General features: G+C 43.7%; 3 protein-coding genes and 1 long non-coding RNA gene across 8 annotated transcripts; 1 reads left to right on the top strand and 3 right to left on the bottom strand.

The window, feature by feature from the left end:
* The first annotated feature begins 96 nt into the window (after positions 1-96).
* LOC128460330 (uncharacterized) lies at positions 97-7,696 on the top strand. Its single transcript, XR_008342197.1, has 3 exons — positions 97-235; positions 1,860-2,405; positions 7,595-7,696. It is a non-coding gene; the product is annotated as an uncharacterized LOC128460330 (long non-coding RNA).
* LOC128460320 (uncharacterized) lies at positions 855-4,483 on the bottom strand. Of its 2 annotated transcripts, none has more exons than XM_053445468.1 (8): positions 4,123-4,483; positions 3,174-3,509; positions 2,796-3,065; positions 2,675-2,716; positions 2,455-2,541; positions 2,074-2,216; positions 1,884-1,946; positions 855-1,494 (listed from the first exon to the last, which is right to left on the bottom strand). In XM_053445468.1, exons 1-8 carry the CDS (start codon positions 4,304-4,306, stop codon positions 1,381-1,383), a joined length of 1,239 nt encoding a protein of 412 aa, XP_053301443.1. In that variant the 5' UTR covers positions 4,307-4,483; the 3' UTR covers positions 855-1,380. The 2 variants fall into 2 exon arrangements, with proteins under 2 accessions (XP_053301443.1, XP_053301442.1); XM_053445467.1 differs by having other exon boundaries at positions 2,675-2,719; positions 4,123-4,482.
* Positions 5,013-11,165, bottom strand: LOC128460317 (uncharacterized). 4 transcript variants are annotated; one of them, XM_053445463.1, is made up of 9 exons: positions 10,875-11,165; positions 8,345-8,680; positions 7,967-8,236; positions 7,846-7,890; positions 7,626-7,712; positions 7,284-7,432; positions 7,094-7,156; positions 6,557-6,692; positions 5,013-5,950 (listed from the first exon to the last, which is right to left on the bottom strand). In XM_053445463.1, the coding sequence occupies exons 1-8, from the start codon at positions 11,056-11,058 to the stop codon at positions 6,579-6,581; spliced, it is 1,248 nt and encodes a 415-aa protein (XP_053301438.1). In that variant the 5' UTR covers positions 11,059-11,165; the 3' UTR covers positions 5,013-5,950; positions 6,557-6,578. The 4 variants fall into 4 exon arrangements, with proteins under 4 accessions (XP_053301438.1, XP_053301440.1, XP_053301437.1 ...); XM_053445465.1 differs by lacking the exon at positions 5,013-5,950 and having other exon boundaries at positions 6,058-6,692; positions 7,284-7,426; XM_053445462.1 differs by lacking the exon at positions 5,013-5,950 and having other exon boundaries at positions 6,058-6,692; positions 10,875-11,163.
* Positions 11,166-12,234: 1,069 nt separating this feature from the next.
* On the bottom strand, positions 12,235-21,989 carry LOC128460319 (uncharacterized). Its single transcript, XM_053445466.1, has 8 exons — positions 21,661-21,989; positions 16,918-17,253; positions 16,540-16,809; positions 16,419-16,463; positions 16,199-16,285; positions 15,822-15,970; positions 15,632-15,694; positions 12,235-15,234 (listed from the first exon to the last, which is right to left on the bottom strand). The coding sequence occupies exons 1-8, from the start codon at positions 21,842-21,844 to the stop codon at positions 15,121-15,123; spliced, it is 1,248 nt and encodes a 415-aa protein (XP_053301441.1). The 5' UTR covers positions 21,845-21,989; the 3' UTR covers positions 12,235-15,120.
* Between the last annotated feature and the right edge of the window lie 545 nt (positions 21,990-22,534).

Raw genomic sequence — 22,534 nt, 5'->3', positions numbered from 1 at the left:
AACTACTTCCCTTATAGCCCCCCCCCCCCCCACCCCCCCCCCCCCCCCCCCGGACAGAAAGGCTTGTACATGAACTGTTGAACTTTATCATGGAAATGAAATGTTAAAAGAAAACAGATACAGCAGAGATTCAAGTAAATGTTGGTTCATGTAACGATAAATAACTGCAGATCAAACTGTCGGTGTCCTCTGGCTTTATTCTTGGTCTTCTGGGATGAGTGAAGACACAAAGCAGGTAAATGTCTCTCAGGTGCTGTTGTCTCTGATTGGTTTGGGCTCGTTGACGGTGGCGTGGACGTCCGTGGAAAGGAAAAAAGAAGGTGCTGTCTGAAGTTCTGTGAAGTCGTCTTGCTGGTTGTGTGGCTCCTGTCTTTGTGGTTCTGTTGTGCATACAGCTCTGTTGCAGTTCTTTGTCAGGCCCTCGTGTGAAGGTTGGTAGAGCTTGGATTTGGAGGAGGCTTCTCTCGCTCGGTGAGTGGAAAGCTGCAGCTCTTGCTCAGACAGAGAGAGAGGTGGGCTCCTCTCGAAGAGGTGAATGGAAAGAGAAGAGGTGAGCGGGAGAAGCCGGGATTCTCTCCTCGGCGTTGCATGGAAAGAGAATGAAGAGGGGGAGACCTGGCCTTATATTGGCCCGGTGACCTCACAGGTCATGGGGCCCAGAGTGACCAATAGGAGTTGAAACTTGTCTCTGGTTAGTTTTCACACCCCTGTGTGAAGTTGATGCATCCTGGGAGACTGAGTTCTGGAGCCTCCTGAACAAAGGGACATGTGGCTTTAGGCTTTTGACTACACATGTAGGTAAAACTGTGGATCACAAAAACCATGTCCCAACAAAGCAGAGCGAACACAATATCACCAGTATCATGAAGAGTATGTTTTAATGGGATTAGTTATCAAACAGTTGCATGAAGCCAGAGCAGCTGCAGCGACATCTCAACACAACACATCAGTGTCATGTCGGTAACACACCAGAGTTTCTCAAGAAGAAACAGTCTGACTTCATAGTTTCACAAGAAACGATGTGAAAAGTCTCCAGAACATCAGCCACAGCACTGGAGGCTTCTCATGAAGCCAAAAGGCCTTTCACCACAGCTGAGGACCTGCTACTTCCAGCTGCTGCTGTACTGACCGAGACGATGCTGGACACAAACACAGCAGATCAGTTCTAAACTGGACCTTTGACAAATGACACTTTGCTGCAGAATAGAAACGATGGAACAGACATTGTTGATGAAGTTGTGTAAAAACTTGCTGAAGCATTTTCACTGCAGCTGGATGAATGGACAGACGTCAGTGGAAAGACACAGCTTGTTGCTTTGGTGAGAAACATTGATACTGATGCTGTGCGGAGGAATCACCAGGACGAGTCTCTCCATGTCTCTATTGATTGAACGTGACGGTGGCATAGAGGCTGCTGGGATCAGCTGAGGGTCCAGGAGAAGAGGAGGGAGCTTTCACAGTGCTGTAGGTCACTGCATCATCACCACCCTGGATCTGTAGGATATAAGATCAATCAATCAGTCAATCAATCAATCAATCAATCAATCAATCAATCAATCATCTGTATAGCACCTTTCATCAGGTTAGTGTAGTTCAATGTGCTTCACAGAACACAACAAATACAAATGTAGATAAGGAAGTATGATAAAAATGGGTTTAAAAAAAGACAGAACAGGATGTAGTACACCACAGGTCAGGATGTAGCAAGGTTACCATAGTGACAGAGAGACAACACAATGCAAATAATTATTAAAAAGTAAAACAACCTAATGCAGCATAGTAACATGTATCTAGTGACTGACATCAAATTATGGTTTTATGTTTCCACTGATGACAACATTCGTTTTTCACTATTACAGTTCTTGTTGAAAGGAGGAGTTTACCTGGGCCGTGCTGTGAGGGGAGTGGCTGATGGAGGAGTAGAACACATCCTCTGCAGGGTCGACCTACACCATGAAGACACCACATGGACTCTTCACTTATATGGATTCATACTGACTTTACATGAAAACCATCGTCCAGAAACGCTGCTTCTGTGAAGCTGTAACAGTTATTTTCATCTTTGTAACTGACCGTGTGTTTGTGCGTCTGTGTTTTGTTCCCTGAGACGACAGGAACAGAAGAGTCGGCCTCGCAGAGAGAAGAGTCAGGTTCATCAAAACCTCTCGTCTCCTCCACAGAGAAGGTTCTGTTTTCATCTGCGTTCATCTGGGTGTCTATAGTTGGAAGGATCACACACAAACAAAGATGAGTTGTGGTTACATGAAGTTTTATTTACCTTGATAAAAACAATCTGGAATATTTAGATGACTGATATTTATGAGTGTTTGAAATATGGTGCAGATCCAAATCCAGACTAAGGGAATTCAAACGTGGTTCCATGAGACGATCAGGCCTTGGAGGAGGTATAATCTCTATAAGTGACATTTTAGTTTCATCTGTGAATGTTCTCACCTTTGTTTCTTCTCCATCTGATGAGAATCACAGCCAATATTACGATTGTGGCAAAACCTACAACCAGACGAATGTACCTCCACCAGTCTGTGAACAGAATGACAAGAGCTCTAGTTTCCTGTTCAGTCCAACTTCCTGTATTTACACATGTTGTTAACATTAAATCCATCAACACGCAGCAGCACAGAGATGAATGAGAGGTGCAGTGAATATTCAGTACCTGTTGTCATCTCATTGTTTCCTGGAGCTGGTTCGTTCTTTCCTTCTTAAGAAAAAGAAATGTGTTAACAAATGGAATTTATTGGATCAGGAGCAGTTCATCGTGTTCTGTGTTTTCTCACCTGATGACGGAGGGATGAAGGAAAACTTTTCCTCTTTGTCACCCTGCTTCACTTTACATGTTAATGAGCTATAGTTCTTCATCTTGTGAACAAAATGGGATTTTGAGAAGCTCACAGTGGCCGAGCGGTGAGACTGTGATGTCTTCAGGTCTTTGTTGTTTTCAGTCACATCTTTATTCATAAACAGCCACTTCACTGTGAGGTCACAGTTACTACATGGTGACACAGAGCAGCTCAACGTCACCTCATCACTTCTCTTCTGCTCAGTCACTGGTGATGATGGAGATATTGTGAGAGAAAGATAACATGAGTGAAACTATGTCCATCAGAATGATCAGAATTATCATAATGTTTTTATGAAGAGACTCTTTTACTCACCATTGACAACAGACATAATAAACACATGATGTTCATATGTTTGTGTTGTCAGGTCAGACGGTCTGCAGACGTATTCACCAGCATCTTCAGCTGTGACCTCACTAATAACCAGAGAACAGTTTGCAGCAAGACGTGGTCTGTCTGCTTTAGATTTGGAAATCACAGATGTGTCGAGCTGCCTGTTTACAAACAGTTCTACTGATCCAGTCCTCTCTGAATCACTGAAGAGCCACTCAGTAGCTCCACAGTTCACATGATCATCTCTCACATTTCCACAAGACAAAGTGACTTCAGCTCCAGTTCTGATGATGATGTAGGAATATTGGACAGCGAGCTCTGTGGAGGAAATGAGAGAGAGACAGCAACAATTAAACTAAACCAAGAGAAAGACTCATATTTTCATACATTTCTGAATGTGAGGATTCTTTTAGACATAACTTTGTAAATTAAGACCAAATGGAGCTTGACTGACAAGATAAACCTGAAAAACATCAACTACAGTTTTCTCCCTGCATTTGAATGCCTCAGCCAACCAGTCTAGTTCCAGTCTACGTGCTTTTGTCTCCAGACTCATGAGGTCACTCTGACACTTGATCACTGAAATCTAATCTGTTAAGTTTTCATTCGAGGAGACATCTGGTCAAAATCTGAAGAAATTCAGATTTGAGATGTGTGAGAGGCCAAAAACCTGAAACCTTGACCTTTAACCTCCAAATCTAACCAGTTAAACCGTGAGTTAATGGGCAGATCAAAATATGAGGAATGATCCAGTACACAAATATACACAAGTACAATATCAGAGTACTCATAAGTATCAGTCCCCTCAATGAGCCAGACTTCTGCCACAACACATCAGTGAAACTCTTCACTTTTAAAAGCAAACACAAACAATCGGGTGTTATTCTTATTGTTCACACTGGTAAAGTTGTGTAAGTGTATTTATTCTCACCTGTAAATGGAATCAGCACCAGTAGCAGATGTAAAGACATTTTAATCCGTTTGATTTCATCCATTCTTCTTCTCTCTCTTCTCTGCTTCTCGGTTCTTAGTAAAAAGTGCAATGTGGTGTTTACTTCCTGTGGATCACTTCCCCTCAGTGACATGTCTCCTCTGTCGTCATGTGCTAGTTGCATGTAGAGAAAATATCCATCAGCACCGACTTTCCCCCGTCGACCAGAGACTGTGTGAATATCTGACGATGAACTAATGAGCAGCAGCGACTTTTAGATTCAGACACTTGTCACTCGTTCACATGAGTGATGCAAACATCAGGAGATTCAGTCCAAATAAAGGACGACACACGTCACCTCTGGAGCAGCTTCACATCTGGACTTTGATATTTTACAGGTGGTCCAGCTTGAATTTCTGTCACATGTTTATTGGTTTATTCCTGTGATAAAAAAACAATAACCAATTGCAAACTTATCTTGAAGTTACTGAATGAATTTAACTTATTCATGTTCATATTCAAACACATGGAGCCAAGAGCTATTTAACCATTTGTTCAGGTCACATGTGCATGGAGGATTTTTCTGTGATAAGATTTAATAACATTATTGACTTGGGCTTCAAAATGTTCACGTGAATCAAATGTGATTCTGTGGTTTCCAGCTGTGGATTGAACTTAGTTTGCCTGTGGACCAATAAAGTAAATGAAGAAGTAACCGTCCATCATGTCTCAGAGTCGTTGTCATATATGGTCACATCTTTAACTTCACTGTGTCTGAAAATAAATCAACACATCATTCAGTGTGACGAGCATCACGGTTTCTTCAGTAGAAACGAGAAGCTGCCTCCCACTTCCTACTCATCTACTGACAAAGAGAGAAAGAAAGAAAGAAATGTCTCCAGTCTTTATTATGAAATCTGTTGTTAACACACAAACAAAGACACAACAGCATTAAACTCAACAAGAATCTGACCATGGGTCTGGGTATAAAATAAATAATAAACTCTACAAAAGAAAAAAAAACATTTATCACATGAATTCATGAGAAACAGTGACATGAACGTGAGGTTCCTGTTTCTCACGTTGACCAACTACTTCCCTTACAGCCCCCCCCCCCCCTGACAGAAAGGCTTGTACATGAACTGTTGAACTTTATCATGGAAATGAAATGTTAAAAGAAAACAGATACAGCAGAGATTCAAGTAAATGTTGGTTCATGTAACGATAAATAACTGCAGATCAAACTGTCGGTGTCCTCTGGCTTTATTCTTGGTCTTCTGGGATGAGTGAAGACACAAAGCAGGTAAATGTCTCTCAGGTGCTGTGGTCTCTGATTGGTTTGGGCTCGTTGACGGTGGCGTGGACGTCCGTGGAAAGGAAAAAAGAAGGTGCTGTCTGAAGTTCTGTGAAGTCGTCTTGCTGGTTGTGTGGCTCCTGTCTTTGTGGTTCTGTTGTGCATACAGCTCTGATGCAGTTCTTTGTCAGGCCCTCGTGTGAAGGTTGGTAGAGCTTGGATTTGGAGGAGGCTTCTCTCGCTCGGTGAGTGGAAAGCTGCAGCTCTTGAACAGAGAGAGAGGTGTGCTCCTCTCGTAGAGGTGAATGGAAAGAGAAGATTTGAGCTGGAGAAGCCGGGCTTCTCTCCTCGGCGTTACATGGAAAGAGAATGAAGAGGGGGAGACCTGGCCTTATATTGGTCTGGTGACCTCACAGGTCATGGGGCCCAGAGTGACCAATAGGAGTTGAAACTTGTGTCTCTGGTCGGTTTTCACTCCTCTGTGTGAAGTTGATGCATCCTGGGAGACTGAGTTCTGAAGCCTCTGGTTTTCTCCTGAACAAAGGGACATGTGGCTTTAGGCTTTTGACTACACATGTAGGTCGAGCTGTGGATCACAAAAACCATGTCCCAACAAAAGAGAGCCAACACAATATCACCAGTATCATGAAGAGTATGTTTTAATGGGATTAGTTATCAAACAGTTGCATGAAGCCAGAGCAGCTGCAGCGACATCTCAACACAACACATCAGTGTCATGTCGGTAACACACCAGAGTTTCTCAAGAAGAAACAGTCTGACTTCATAGTTTCACAAGAAACGATGTGAAAAGTCTCCAGAACATCAGCCACAGCACTGGAGGCTTCTCATGAAGCCAAAAGGCCTTTCACCACAGCTGAGGACCTGCTACTTCCAGCTGCTGCTGTACTGACCGAGACGATGCTGGACACAAACACAGCAGATCAGTTCTAAACTGGACCTTTGTCAAATGACACTTTGCTGCAGAATAGAAACGATGGAACAGACATTGTTGATGAAGTTGTGTAGAAACTTGCTGAAGCATTTTCACTGCAGCTGGATGAATGAACAGACGTCAGTGGAAAGACACAGCTTATTGCTCTGGTGAGAAACATTGATACTGATGCTGTGTGGAGGAATCACCAGGACGAGTCTCTCCATGTCTCTATTGATTGAACGTGACGGTGGCATAGAGGCTGCTGGGATCAGCTGAGGGTCCAGGAGAAGAGGAGGGAGCTTTCACAGTGCTGTAGGTCACTGCATCATCACCACCCTGGATCTGTAGGGTATACAATCAATCAATCAATCAATCAATCCGTCAATCAATCAATCAATCAATCAATCAATCAATCAATCATCTGTATAGCACCTTTCATCAGGTTAGTGTAGTTCAATGTGCTTCACAGAACACAACAAATACAAATGTTGATAAGGAAGTATGATAAAAATGGGTTTAAAAAAAGACAGAACAGGATGTATTACACCACAGGTCAGGATGTAGCAAGGTTACCATAGTGACAGAGAGACAACACAATGCAAATAATTATTAAAAAGTAAAACAACCTAATGCAGCATAGTAACATGTATCTAGTGACTGACATCAAATTATGGTTTTATGTTTCCACTGATGACAACATTCGTTTTTCACTATTACAGTTCTTGTTGAAAGGAGGAGTTTACCTGGGCCGTGCTGTAAGGGGAGTGGCTGATGGAGGAGTAGAACACATCCTCTGCAGGGTCGACCTACACCATGAAGACACCACATGGACTCTTCACTTATATGGATTCATACTGACTTTATATGACAACCATTGTCCAGAAACGCTGCTTCTGTGAAGTTGTAACAGTTATTTTCATCTTTGTAACTGACCGTGTGTTTGTGCGTCTGTGTTTTGTTCCCTGAGACGACAGGAACAGAAGAGTTGGCCTCGCAGAGAGAAGAGTCAGGTTCATCAAAACCTCTCGTCTCCTCCACAGAGAAGGTTCTGTTTTCATCTGCGTTCATCTGTGTGTCTGTAGCTGGAAGGATCACACACAAACAAAGATGAGTTGTGGTTACATGAAGTTTTATTTACCTTGATAAAAACAATCTGGAATATTTAGAGGACTGATATTTATGAGTGTTTGAAATATGGTGCAGATCCAAACGTGGTTCCATGAGACGATCAGGCCTTGGAGGAGGTATAAACTCTATAAGTGACATGTTAGTTACCTTTGTTTCTTCTCCATCTGATGAGAATCACAACCAATATTATGATTGTGGCAAAACCCACAACCGGACCGATGTACCTCCACCAATCTGTGAACAGAATGAAAAGAGCTTTAGTTTCCTGTTCAGTCCAACTTCCTGTATTTACACATGTTGTTAACATTAAATCCATCAACACGCAGCAGCACAGAGATGAATGAGAGGTGCAGTGAATATTCAGTACCTGTTGTCATCTCATTGTTTCCTGGAGCTGGTTCGTTCTTTCCTTCTTAGGAAAAATAAATGTGTTAACAAATGGAATTTATTGGATCAGGAGCAGTTCATCGTGTTCTGTGTTTTCTCACCTGATGACGGAGGGATGAAGGAAAACTTTTCCTCTTTGCCACGATGCTTCACTTTACATGTTAATGAGCTATAGTTCTTCATCTTGTGAACAAAATGGGATTTTGAGAAGCTCACATTGGCCGAGGAGGAAGACTGTGATGTCTTCAGGTCTTTGTTGTTTTCAGTCACATCTTTATTCATAAACAGCCACTTCACTGTGAGGACACAGCCTCTACATGTGGACACAGAGCAGCTCAACGTCACCTCATCACTTCTCTTCTGCTCAGTCACTGGTGATGATGGAGATATTGTGAGAGAAAGATAACATGAGTGAAACTATGTCCATCAGAATGATCAGAATTATCATAATGTTTTTATGAAGAGACTCTTTTACTCACCGTTGACAACAGAGATAAAAAACAGATGATGTTCATATGTTTGTGTTGTCAGGTCAGACTCTCTGCAGTTGTAATCACCAGCATCTTCAGCTGTGACCTCACTAATAACCAGAGAACAGTTTGCAGCAAGACGTAGTCTGTCTGCTTTAGATTTGGAAATCTCAGATGTGTCGAGCTGCCTGTTTACAAACAGTTTTACTGTTCCAGTCCCCTTTGAATTACTGAAGAACCACTCATTAGCTCCACAGTTCACATGATCATCTCTCACATTTCCACAAGACAAAGTGACTTCAGCTCCAGCTCTGATGATGATGGAGGAAAATTGGTCAGTGAGCACTGTGGAGGAAATGAGAGAGAGACAGCAACAATTAAATTAAACTAAGAAAAAGACTCATATTTTCATACACTTCTGAATGTGAGGATACTTTTAGACATAACTTTGTAAATTAAGACCAAATGGAGCATGACTGACAAGATGAACCTGAAAAACATCAACTACAGTTTTCTCCCTGCATTTGAATGCCTCAGCCAACCAGTCCAGTTCCAGTCTACGTGCTTTTGTCTCCAGACTCATGAGGTCACTCTGACACTTGATCACTGAAATCTAATCTGTTAAGTTTTCATTCGAGGAGACAACTGGTCAGAATCTGAAGAAATTCAGACTTGAGATGTGTGAGAGGCCAAAAACCTGAAACCTTGACCTTTACAGGGTTTCCCCCAGAAAACTTGCCTAGCCTTGTGGTAGAGAAGCCGACCGGCGGCCGACCGTGTTTTTGTAAAAAACAAAAGTTAAAAGTTGACAGGAATTTTGAAATTATGACAATTGTTATTGTAAGACATTTATAACAATACTTATTAACATTACATAATACAGTTTACAAACACAAAAAATAATAAATAAAATAAAAATAAATATTATCAATTCGTTTTCAAGTAAAATCTAAGTGAATCTAAAAAAACAAGCCATTTTTGGTCACATTTAAAAGTAAAATAAATTAACATAAATAAAAAAGTGCAAACATGTTCAAGGGGGAACAGGGAACTCAGGGCCTGAAGAGGTATGCTATGTGACCTCTTTTACTTCTTGCACAGGGTGCAGGTTGGATCACTGCAAGTGATCCGTCTCGGCTTCTGAAAGAACTCCTCCAGAGCCTTACTGTAGTCGGGATCAGCCACAGAGGGACCATTTATTTTTATACGGAGGCAGGCAGTTAGGCTTTTCCCCTGCAGCCTGTTCCTGAGGTCTTTGGGTTAAACTTTGGGTTAAATCCGCTACTTCGATGTTTCCCATCGCGGCTCGCAGCAGGCTGCTCCGACGCGCTAACATCCGACGTGCTAACATCCGAAATGCTAACATCAGACGCGCTACTATCCGCGCTAACTAGCTCTGGCTCTGCCTCATCGAGCCGCGGCTCGGTGGCGATGCTCTCCGCTTGGCCTGGGGGTGAACGAGCGGCCTCATCGTCTCCTCCAGTGCTACCCCGACTCCGGAAAAAGAAAGAGTCCAAGGTTTTTTGAGTCTTTCTCCGTGACATGACGCGTGAAAGTTGTTGCGAAAGTTGTTGCGTGGTAGAGACAGGTCGTGGTTTTGGAGGTTCAGGTGATGGAAAATACACCTGGCCTCTTACCTTATGAGTTCACATACTGACCATAAGATGTCGCCATTGCGGTTTCAACTGTATCAACAGATGCGGTTAAAAGCGCAATGCCGTCTTTGGTATCATGTTTCTGGTGCATAACATTTTTTTTTTTTTTTAATAAATAAACAAGCGACGCTTAGCCTGGCGGGGGGGGGTTTCCCCCAGTGCTTATTAAGCACTGGGGGAAACCCTGCTTTAACCTCCAAATCTAACCAGTTAAACCATGAGTTTATGGGAACAGGTCACAGTGAACTTGACCTTTGACCTCCAAAATCAACTCAGTTAATCTTTGTGTCCAAGAGAACGCTTTTACCAACTTCACACAGATTCCCTGGAGGTGTAACGGAGATATCGCGTTCACAAGGCAAAACATATGATTTGTAAGTCACAGCGACTTTGACCTTTGACGACCAAAGTCTCATCAGTTCATCTTTGTGTTAAACTGAATGTTTTCCCAAATTTGAAGGAATTCCCCTCAAAGTGTTCCTGAAGGTCGTTGGCCCAGAGGCATAAAGATGTGACTACATGTTGCAGCACACTGTTCTTCATCAGGGGACAAAGAAGAAGTAAAGCAAATGAAGAACGAGACTGAAGAAGTGACATCATCAGCTCATTATCACAGGAGACGGAGCAGGTGACTCAAACTAGAGCAAATAACCACAATTAGAAAGAGAGCAACACACAGCAGATTGAAATATGAGGAATGATCCAGTACACAAATATACACAACTACAATATCAGAGTACTCATAAGTATCAGTCCCCTGAATGAGCCAGACTTGTGCCACAACACATCAGTGAAACTCTTCACTTTTAAAAGCAAACACAAACAATCTGGTGTTATTCTTATTGTTCACACTGGTAAAGTTGTGTTAGTGTATTTATTCTCACCTGTAAATGGAATCAGCACCAGTAGCAGATGTAAAGACAATTTAATCCGTTTGATTTCATCCATTCTTCTTCTTTCTCTTCTCTGCTTCTCGGTTCTTAGTAAAAAGTGAAATGTGGGGTTTACTTCCTGTGGATCACTTCCCCTCAGTGACATGTCTCCTCTGTCGTCATGTGCTAGTTGCATGTAGAGAAAATATCCATCAGCACCGACTTTCCCCCGTCGACCAGAGACTGTGTGAATATCTGACGATGAACTAATGAGCAGCAGCGACTTTTAGATTCAGACACTTGTCACTCGTTCACATGAGTGATGCAAACATCAGGAGATTCAGTCCAAATAAAGGACGACACACGTCACCTCTGGAGCAGCTCCACATCTGGACTTTGATATTTTACAGGTGGTCCAGCTTGAATATCTGTCACATTTTTATTGGTTTATTCCTGTGTTAAAAAAACAATAACAAATTGCAAACTTATTTTGAAGTTACTGAATGAATGTAACTTATTCAGGTTCATATTCAAACACATGGAGCCAAGAGCTATTTAACCATTTGTTCAGGTCACATGTGCGTGGAGGATTTTTCTGTAATAAGATTTAATAACATTATTGACTTGGGTTTCAAAATGTTCACGTGAATCAAATGTGATTCTGTGGTTTCCAGCTGTGGATTGAACTTAGTTTGCCTGTGGACCAATAAAGTAAATGAATAAGTAACCGTCCATCATGTCTCAGAGTCGTTGTCATATATGGTCACATCTTTAACTTCACTGTGTCTGAAAATAAATCAACACATCATTCAGTGTGACGAGCATCACGGTTTCTTCAGTAGAAACGAGAAGCTGCCTCCCACTTCCTACTCATCTACTGAGAAAGAGAGAAAGAGAGAAAGAAAGAAATGTATGAACGTGAGGTTCCTGTTTCTCACGTTGATCAACTACTTCCCTTACAGTGAAACGTAGAAGCGACGCAGCTGAAAATAAGGAGAAGGAAGTGAACAAGAAATTGAAAACTGTTGTGCAATAATGAATTAAACGTGATACCATAAAATAGTGTGCCTTTCAGCATTCAGTACATTTGGTTATCAAAATAAAATATTTACTATAACATTTTTTCATATTAAATAACTTTAATTGATTAAAGTTATCTCGGGGCACCATCCTTCAGAAAAAGGGAAAAGATCAAATTTATTGATTAAGTCTAATAAAAGTACAAACTACGAATTTGGAACTCTGATTAACAATAAAATGAATAACTATAACCAAAATTACCATGTAGATATTTAGCTAAGTTGATGGATAAAGCGTTCTTGAAATTGTGGAGTGTGGCAAAATTCACTTTTGCAACATTAATGAAAAAACATTTGTGAAAGAAAAACATTTATTATGAATATAATAAAGTATATAAACACAAATTACTAACGGTATACCTACTTAATAAAGATATGTATGTGAGTATGCGTGTGTGTGTCTGTGTGAGTCAGCGTACTTCAAAAATGGCGGTTGGCCACTGCAAAGATAACGGACTCTCCCGTTTGGAATGTTTACGACATGTGGGGTGGGGGGGGTGTCAGAGAGAGAGATGGGTGCTGAGATATGTGCGTGTCTGTGTGTTGGTGCCAAATTAGAGAAATGTGCTACATATATGCAAGGAAAGACTGAAGAGCATAACTAACATTTGTCAGGGTTTGGTGGAGGAGATGGACCCAGGATGCAGAGGTTACAAACAAAAAGGTATTTAATATAATAAAAGGCTTTAAACAAGACAAAAACGAAACACTAACACTACAGGTAAGTTCTGGCGACAAAGCGCACGGAGAACAAGGAAGCAGGAGAAGCTGGTCGAGACAGAAGGAACCGACAAACCATATCTGACACGTGTGGAAACGAGTAGACAACAACGAGTACGAACCGAACAAAGGGCTTGGGGAACACAGAGGCTTAAATAGAGACACAGAGGGAAGGCAGGAGCAATTAACCACAGGTGAAACACATGAGGACTGGGAAGACAATCACCGAAAGGAAGTGAAGATAGAAACCACACACAAGGGACAGATACTACAAAATAAAACAGGAAACAGAAAATACACTGATGAGACTGAAATTAACAAACTAAAATGACAGGACATCACAACAAGAGAGGTGCATGATTGCATGTGTCTGAGAGCATAACATGTAACTGAAAGGATGAATTCATAAGGACATGCCTCGTGCTTAATAGACAAAAACCCATGTTCTATACTCATCCATTAACAGGTGAGTGATCGTTCCCTAGAGGAGAGAACTGACGAGAAATAAATGGAAGAGTTACTGAGAATCTGAAGATGAGGGCTGCATGCTTAAACATGTGATTCTGGTTCATACCCAGGTTAAAGGGAACAGAATATAGTACAAACTCAACAAGAATCTGACCTTGGGTCTGGTTATAAAGTAAATAATAAAATCTACAAAAGAAAATAAACCATTTATCATATGAATTCATGAGAAACAGTGACATGAACGTGAGGTTCCTGTTTCTCACGGTGATCAACTACTTCCCTTACAGTGAAACGTAGAAGCGACGCAGCTGAAAATAAGGAGAAGGAAGTGAACAAGAAATTGAAAACTGTTGTGCAATAATGAATTAAACGTGATACCATAAAATAGTGTGCCTTTCAGCATTCAGTACATTTGGTTATCAAAATAAAATATTGACTAATAAAAATATTTATATTAAATTATAATTTTAATTGATTAAAGTTATCTCGGGGCACCATCCTTCAGAAAAAGGCAACAGATCGAATTTATTGATTCTCTCATAAAAGTACCAACTACGAATTTGGGGCTCTGATTAACAATACAATTAATAACTATAACCAAAATTACCATATCGATATTTAGCTGAGTTGAAAGATAGAGCGTTCTTGACAGTGTAGAGTTTGGCAAAATTCACTTATGCAACAATAATGAAAAAACATTTGTGAAAGAAAAACATTTATTATGAATATAATAAAGTATAAAAACACACAAATTACTGACGTGTACTTACTTAATAAAGATATGTATGTGAGTATGCGTGTGTGTGTCTGTGTGAGTCAGCGTACTTCAAAAATGGCGGTTGGCCACTGCAAAGATAACGGCCTCCCCCGTTTGGAATGTTTACGACATGTGGGGGGGGGGGGGGGGGTCAGAGAGTGAGATGGGTGCTGAGATATGTGTGTGTCTGTGTTGGTGCCAAATTAGAGAAAGTTACTAAATGCTACAAGGAAAGACTGAAGAGCATAACTAACATTAACTTCAAATAACTTGTAACCACAATATCATAGCAACACAAATCAAACTTATAAACATCACAAGGAATCGAATAAACAGTCTTTGCTTAGCCTAGTATATTTATTAAATCCAGTTGTGTTACCGTCCATGTAAAGGAAAAAAGAAGGTGCTGTCTGAAGTTCTGTGAAGTCGTCTTGCTGGTTGTGTGTCTCCTGTCTTTGTGGTTCTGTTGTGCATACAGCTCTGTTGCAGTTCTTCGTCAGGCCCTCGTGTCGCTGCTGGAAGGTTTGGTAGAGCTTGGATTGGGAGGAGGTGTCTCTTGCTCAATTAGTGGAAAGCTAAACCTCTTAGGCAGACAGAGAGGTGTGCTTCTCTCGAAGAGATGAATGGAAAGAGAAGATGTGAGCTGGAGAAGCCCAGGTTCTCCCCTCGGCGTTGCATGGAATGAGAACGAACAGGGGGAGACCTGGCCTTACATTGGCCCTGGTGACCTCACAGGTCATGGGGCCCAGATTGACCAATAGGACCTGAAACTTGCTGCAGCGACATCTCAACACAACACATCAGTGTCATGTCGGTAACACACCAGAGTTTCTCAAGAAGAAACAGTCTGACTTCATAGTTTCACAAGAAACGATGTGAAAAGTCTCCAGAACATCAGCCACAGCACTGGAGGCTTCTCATGAAGCCAAAAGGCCTTTCACCACAGCTGAGGACCTGCTACTTCCAGCTGCTGCTGTACTGACCGAGACGATGCTGGACACAAACACAGCAGATCAGTTCTAAACTGGACCTTTGTCAAATGACACTTTGCTGCAGAATAGAAACGATGGAACAGACATTGTTGATGAAGTTGTGTAAAAACTTGCTGAAGCATTTTCACTGCAGCTGGATGAATGGACAGACGTCAGTGGAAAGACACAGCTTATTGCTCTGGTGAGAAACATTGATAATGATGCTGTGTGGAGGAATCACCAGGACGAGTCTCTCCATGTCTCTATTGATTGAACGTGACGGTGGCATAGAGGCTGCTGGGATCAGCTGAGGGTCCAGTAGAAGAGGAGGGAGCTTTCACAGTGCTGTAGGTCACTGCATCATCACCACCCTGGATCTGTAGGATATACAATACATCAATCAATAAATCAATCAATCAATCAATCAATCAATCAATCAATCAATCAATCATCTGTATAGCACCTTTCATCAGGTTAGTGTAGTTCAATGTGCTTCACAGAACACAACAAATACAAATGTTGATAAGGAAGTATGATAAAAATGGGTTTAAAAAAAGACAGAACAGGATGTAGTACACCACAGGTCAGGATGTAGCAAGGTTACCATAGTGACAGAGAGACAACACAATGCAAATAATTATTAAAAAGTAAAACAACCTAATGCAGCATAGTAACATGTATCTAGTGACTGACATCAAATTATGGTTTTATGTTTCAACTGATGACAACATTCGTTTTTCACGATTACAGTTCTTGTTGAAAGGAGGAGTTTACCTGGGCCGTGCTGTAAGGGGAGTGGCTGATGGAGGAGTAGAACACATCCTCTGCAGGGTCGACCTACACCATGAAGACACCACATTGACTCTTCACTTATATGGATTCATACTGACTTCATATGAAAACCATTGTCCAGAAACGCTGCTTCTGAGAAGTTGTAACAGATATTTTCATCTTTGTAACTGACCGTGTGTTTGTGCGTCTGTGTTTTGTTCCCTGAGACGACAGGAACAGAAGAGTTGGCCTCGCAGAGAGAAGAGTCAGGTTCATCAAAACCTCTCGTCTCCTCCACAGAGAAGGTTCTGTTTTCATCTGCGTTCATCTGTGTGTCTATAGCTGGAAGGATCACACACAAACAAAGATGAGTTGTGGTTACAGGAGGTTTTATTTTCACAATCTGGAATATTTAGAGGACCGATAATCATGAGTGTGTAAAATTTGGTACAGATCCAAATACAAATCCAGATTTAGGGAATTCAAATGTGGTTTCATGAGACGATCAGGTCTTGGAGGAGGTAAAGACTCTATAAGTGACATGTTAGTTTCATCTGTGAATGTTCTCACCTTTGTTTCTTCTCCATCTGATGAGAATCACAACCAATATTACGATTGTGGCAAAACCCACAACCAGACCGAAGTACAGCCGCCAATCTGTGAACAGAATGACAAGAGCTTTAGTTTCCTGTTCAGTCCAACTTCCTGTATTTACACATGTTGTTAACATGAAATCCATCAACACACAGCAGCACAGAGATGAATGAGAGGTGCAGTGAATATTCAGTACCTGTTGTCATCTCATTGCTTCCTGGAGGTGGTTCGTTCTTTCCTTCTTAAGAAAAAGAAATGTGTTAACAAATGGAATTTATTGGATCAGGAGCAGTTCATCGTGTTCTGTGTTTTCTCACCTGATGACGGAGGGATGAAGGAAAACTTTTCCTCTTTGCCACGATGCTTCACTTTACATGTTAATGAGCTATAGTTCTTCATCTTGTGAACAAAATGGGATTTTGAGAAGCTCACATTGGCCGAGGAGGAAGACTGTGATGTCTTCAGGTCTTTGTTGTTTTCAGTCACATCTTTATTCATAAACAGCCACTTCACTTTGAGGACACAGCTTCTACATGTGGACACAGAGCAGCTCAACGTCACCTCATCACTTCTCTTCTGCTCAGTCACTGGTGATGATGGAGATATTGTGAGAGAAAGATAACATGAGTGAAACTATGTCCATCAGAATGATCAGAATTATCATAATGTTTTTATGAAGAGACTCTTTTACTCACCGTTGACAACAGAGAGATCAACATGATGATCTTCATATGTTTGTGTTGTCTGTTTAAACTGTCTGCAGACGTATTCACCAGCATCTTCAGCTGTGACCTCACTAATAACCAGAGAACAGTTTGCAGCAAGACGTGGTCTGTCTGCTTTAGATTTGGAAATCTTAGATGTGTCGAGCTGCCTGTTTACAAACAGGTTTCCTCCTCCATTCCCCTCTGAATCACTGAAGAACCACTCATTAGCTCCACAGTTCACATGATCATCTCCCATCTTGTCACAAGACAAAGTGACTTCAGCTCCAGCTCTGATGATGATGAAGGAAAATCGGGCAGCGAGCACTGTGGAGGAAATGAGAGAGAGACAGCAACAATTAAACTAAACCAAGAAAAAGACTCATATTTTCATACACTTCTGAATGTGAGGATACTTTTAGACATAACTTTGTAAATTAAGACAAAATGGATCATGACTGACAAGATAAACCTGAAAAACATCAACTACAGTTTCTCCCTGTATTTGAATGCCTCAGCCAACCAGTCCAGTTCCAGTCTACGTACTTTTGTCTCCAGACTCATGAGGTCACTCTGACACTTGATCACTCAAATCTAATCTGTTAAGTTTTCATTCGAGGAGACAACTGGTCAGAATCTGAAGAAATTCAGACTTGAGATGTGTGAGAGGCGTCCCTGTGAACCTGAGGGCTGTGTTGTCTGGAGCCTTGTGCTCCTGGTAGGGTCTCTCATGGCAGAGTGGTCTCAGGTGAGGGGCCAGACTAAGAATGGTTCAAAAAGCCTCAATGAATATCGACGGAAGAGGAGATGTGACCCGGCCCGGAGGAAGCCCGGGGCCCCCGTCTGGAGCTAGGCCCAGACGGAGGGCTCGATGGCGAGCGCCTGGTGGCCGGGTTTTCCACGGAGCCCGGTCGGGCACAGCCCGAAGAAACTACGTGGCACCCCCCCTCTCTTCATCTCATGGGCCCACCACCTGTGGGAAGACCCGTTGGGGTCGGGTGCGCAGCCACATGGGTGGCAGCGAAGGTCAGGGGTCTCGACGGACCAGACCCGGGCGGCAGAAGCTGGCTCTGGGGACGTGGAACGTCACCTCGCTGTGGGGAAAGGAGCCGGAGCTTGTGAGGGAGGTGGAGCGCTACCAGTTAGATCTGTTGGGGCTTTCCTCCACTCACAGTCTCGGCTCTGGTACCGTACTCCTGGATAAGTACGGTACCAGGGTTGGACTCTATTCTTCTCCGGAGTTGCCAAGGGCGTGAGGCGCCGGGCGGGTGTGGGGATACTCATAAATCCCCGGCTGAGCGCCGCGGTGTTGGAGTTTACCCCGGTAGACGAGAGGGTCGCCTCCCTGCGCCTAAGGGTTGTAGGGGGGAAAACTCTGACTGTTGTTTGTGCGTATGCACCAAACAGCAGCTCAGAGTACTCGGCCTTCTTGGAGACCCTGAATGGAGTCCTGCATGGGGCTCCAGTAGGGGACTCCGTAGTTCTGCTGGGTGACTTCAACGCCCACGTGGGCAACGATGGAGATACCTGGAAAGGCGTGGTGGGGAGGAACGGCCTCCCTGATCTGAACCCGAGCGGTCGTTTGTTATTGGACTTCTGTGCTAGTCATGGATTATCCATAACAAACACCATGTTCGAACATAAGGGTGCTCATAAGTGTACCTGGTACCAGAGTACCCTAGGCCGAAGATCAATGATCGATTTTGTGATCGTGTCATCTGATCTGAGGCCGCATGTTTTGGACACTCGGGTAAAGAGAGGGGCGGAACTGTCAACCGACCACCATCTGGTTGTGAGTTGGATCAGAGAATGGGGGAAATTTCCAGATAGACCTGGTAAGCCCAAACGAGTAGTGCGGGTGAACTGGGAACGTCTGGAGGAGGCCCCCGTCCTAGGTATCTTCAACTCACACCTCCGGCGGAGTTTTTCTGGCATTCCTGTGGAGGTTGGGGACATTGAGCCGGAGTGGGCAGTGTTCAAAGCCTCCATTGCTGAAGCTGCGGCGGCTAGCTGTGGCCTCAGGGTCTTAGGTTCCTCAAGGGGCGGTAACCCTCGGACACCGTGGTGGACACCGGTGGTCAGGGAAGCCGTCCGATTGAAGAAGGAGGCCTTCCGGGATATGATATCCTGGAGGACTCCTGACTCGGTTGCAGGGTACCGACAGGCCCGAAGGGCTGCAGCTGCTGCCGTGTCGGAGGCTAAGCAGCGGGTGTGGGAGAAGTTCGGAGAGGTCATGGAGAAGGACTTTCGGTCGGCACCAAAGTGTTTCTGGAAGACTATCCGGCACCTCAGGAGGGGGAAACGGGGAACCATCCAAGCTGTGTACAGTAAGGATGGTACTCTGTTGACCTCAACTGAGGAGGTCGTCGGACGTTGGAAGGAACACTTTGAGGAACTCCTGAATCCGAATAATACGCCCTCTATGTTGGAGGCAGAGCTCGAGGTTGATGGTGTTTCGTCGTCAATTTCCCTGGTGGAGGTCACTGAGGTAGTCAAACATCTCCGCAGTGGCAAAGCCCCAGGGATTGATGAGATCCAGCCAGAAATGCTAAAGGCTCTGGGTGTTGAGGGGCTGTCATGGTTGACACGCCTATTCAACATCGCGTGGGAGTCGGGTACAGTGCCAAAGGAGTGGCAAACCGGGGTGGTGGTTCCCCTGTTCAAAAAGGGGGACCAGAGAGTGTTAACCAATTATCGGGGTATCACACTCCTCAGCCTCCCTGGTAAAGTCTACTCCAAGGTGCTGGAAAGGAGGGTTCGGCCGATCGTCGAACCTCAGATTGAAGAGGAACAATGCGGTTTTCGCCCCGGACGTGGAACTACGGACCAGCTCTTCACTCTCGCAAGGATCCTGGAGGGGGCCTGGGAGTATGCCCATCCGGTCCACTTGTGTTTTGTGGATCTGGAGAAGGCGTATGACCGGGTCCCCCGGGAGAAACTGTGGGAGGTGCTGCGGGAGTATGGGGTAAGGGGGTCTCTCCTCAGGGCCATCCAATCTCTGTACTCCCAAAGCGAGAGCTGTGTTCGGGTCCTCGGCAGCCAGTCAGTTTCGTTCTCAGTGGGTGCTGGTCTCCGCCAGGGCTGCGCCTTGTCACCAATCCTGTTTGTGATATACATGGACAGGATATCGAGGCGTAGTCGTGGTGGGGAGGGGTTGCAGTTCGGTGGTCTGAGGATCTCGTCACTGCTTTTTGCGGATGATGTGGTCCTCATTGGATCATCGGCTTGTGACCTTCAGCACTCACTGGATCGGCTGGCGGCCGAGTGTGAAGCGGCTGGGATGAGGATCAGCACCGCTAAATCTGAGGCCATGACTCTTAGCAGGAAACCGATGGATTGCTTACTCCGGGTAGGAAATGAGTCCTTAGCCCAAGTGAAGGAGTTCAAGTACCTCGGGGTCTTGTTCGCGAGTGAGGGTACTATGGAGCGTGAGATTGGCCGGAGAATCGGAGCAGCGGGGGCGGTATTGCGTTCGCTTTACCGCACCGTTGTAACGAAAAGAGAGCTGAGCCGCAAGGCAAAGCTCTCGATCTACCGGTCGATCTTCGTTCCTATCCTCACCTATGGTCATGAGGGCTGGGTGATGACCGAAAGGACGAGATCGCGGGTACAAGCGGCCGAGATGAGTTTTCTCAGAAGGGTGGCTGGCGTCTCCCTTAGGGATAGGGTGAGAAGCTCAGTCATCCGTGAGGGACTCGGATTAGAGCCGCTGCTCCTTTACTTAGAAAGGAGTCAGCTGAGGTGGTTCGGGCATCTGGTAAGGATGCCCACTGGGCGCCTCCCTTGGGAGGTGTTTCAGGCACGTCCAGTGGGGAGGAGACCTCGGGGAAGACCCAGGACTAGGTGGAGAGATTATATCTCAACACTGGCCTGGGAACGCCTCGGGATCCCCCCGTCAGAGCTGGTCAATGTGGCCCGGGAAAGGGAAGTCTGGGGCCCCCTGCTTGAGCTGCTCCCCCCGCGACCCGACCCCGGATAAGCGGATGACGATGAGATGAGATGAGATGAGATGTGTGAGAGGCCAAAAACCTGAAACCTTGACCTTTAACCACCTAACCTAACCAGTTACACCGTGAGTTAATGGGAACATTGGTGCAAAACTTGAAAGGATTCTCTCTATAACATCTTCTTGAGGTAAAGAGGGGTCACATAGAGGTCACAGTGAACTTGATCTTTGACCTCCAAAATCAACTCAGTTAATCTTTGTTTCCAAGAGTACGTTTGAACCAACTTCACACAGATTCCCTGGAGGTGTGAAGTCTCATCAGTTCATCTTTGTGTTAAACTGAATGTTTGTCCCACATTTGAAGGAATTCCACTCAAAGCGTTCCTGAAGGTCGTTGGACCAGAGAAATAAAGATGTGACTACATGTTGCAGCACACTGGTCTTCATCAGGGGACAAAGAAGAAGTAAAGCAAAGGAAGAACAAGACTGAAGAAGTGACATCATCAGCTCATTATCACAGGAGACGGAGCAGGTGACTCAAACTAGAGCAAATAACCACAATTAGACAAAGAGCAACACACAGCAGATTGAAATATGAGGAATGATCCTGTACAAAAATAAACACAACAACAATATCAGAGTACTTATAAGTTTCAGTCCCCTGAATGAGCCAGACTTGTGCCACAACACATCAGTGAAACTCTTCACTTTTAAAAGCAAACACAAACAATCTGGTGTTATTCTTATTGTTCACACTGGTAAAGTTGTGTAAGTGTATTTATTCTCACCTGTAAATGGAATCAGCACCAGTAGCAGATGTAAAGACATTTGAATCCGTTTGATTTCATCCATTCTTCTTCTTTCTATTCTCTGCTTCTCGGTTCTTAGTAAAAAGTGCAATGTGGGGTTTACTTCCTGTGGATCACTTCCCCTCAGTGACATGTCTCCTCTGTCGTCATGTGCTAGTTGCATGTAGAGAAAATATCCATCAGCACCGACTTTCCCCCGTCGACCAGAGACTGTGTGAATATCTGACGATGAACTAATGAGCAGCAGCGACTTTTAGATTCAGACACTTGTCACTCGTTCACATGAGTGATGCAAACATCAGGAGATTCAGTCCAAATAAAGGACGACACACGTCACCTCTGGAGCAGCTCCACATCTGGACTTTGATATTTTACAGGTGGTCCAGCTTGAATATCTGTCACATTTTTATTGGTTTATTCCTGTGTTAAAAAAACAATAACAAATTGCAAACTTATTTTGAAGTTACTGAATGAATGTAACTTATTCAGGTTCATATTCAAACACATGGAGCCAAGAGCTATTTAACCATTTGTTCAGGTCACATGTGCGTGGAGGATTTTTCTGTAATAAGATTTAATAACATTATTGACTTGGGTTTCAAAATGTTCACGTGAATCAAATGTGATTCTGTGGTTTCCAGCTGTGGATTGAACTTAGTTTGCCTGTGGACCAATAAAGTAAATGAATAAGTAACCGTCCATCATGTCTCAGAGTCGTTGTCATATATGGTCACATCTTTAACTTCACTGTGTCTGAAAATAAATCAACACATCATTCAGTGTGACGAGCATCACGGTTTCTTCAGTAGAAACGAGAAGCTGCCTCCCACTTCCTACTCATCTACTGAGAAAG

The sequence above is a fragment of the Pleuronectes platessa genome, chromosome 17 (genome assembly GCF_947347685.1).
Source record: "Pleuronectes platessa chromosome 17, fPlePla1.1, whole genome shotgun sequence".
Classification (NCBI taxonomy): domain Eukaryota; kingdom Metazoa; phylum Chordata; class Actinopteri; order Pleuronectiformes; family Pleuronectidae; genus Pleuronectes; species Pleuronectes platessa.
This window is presented reverse-complemented; position numbering and strand designations above follow the sequence as displayed.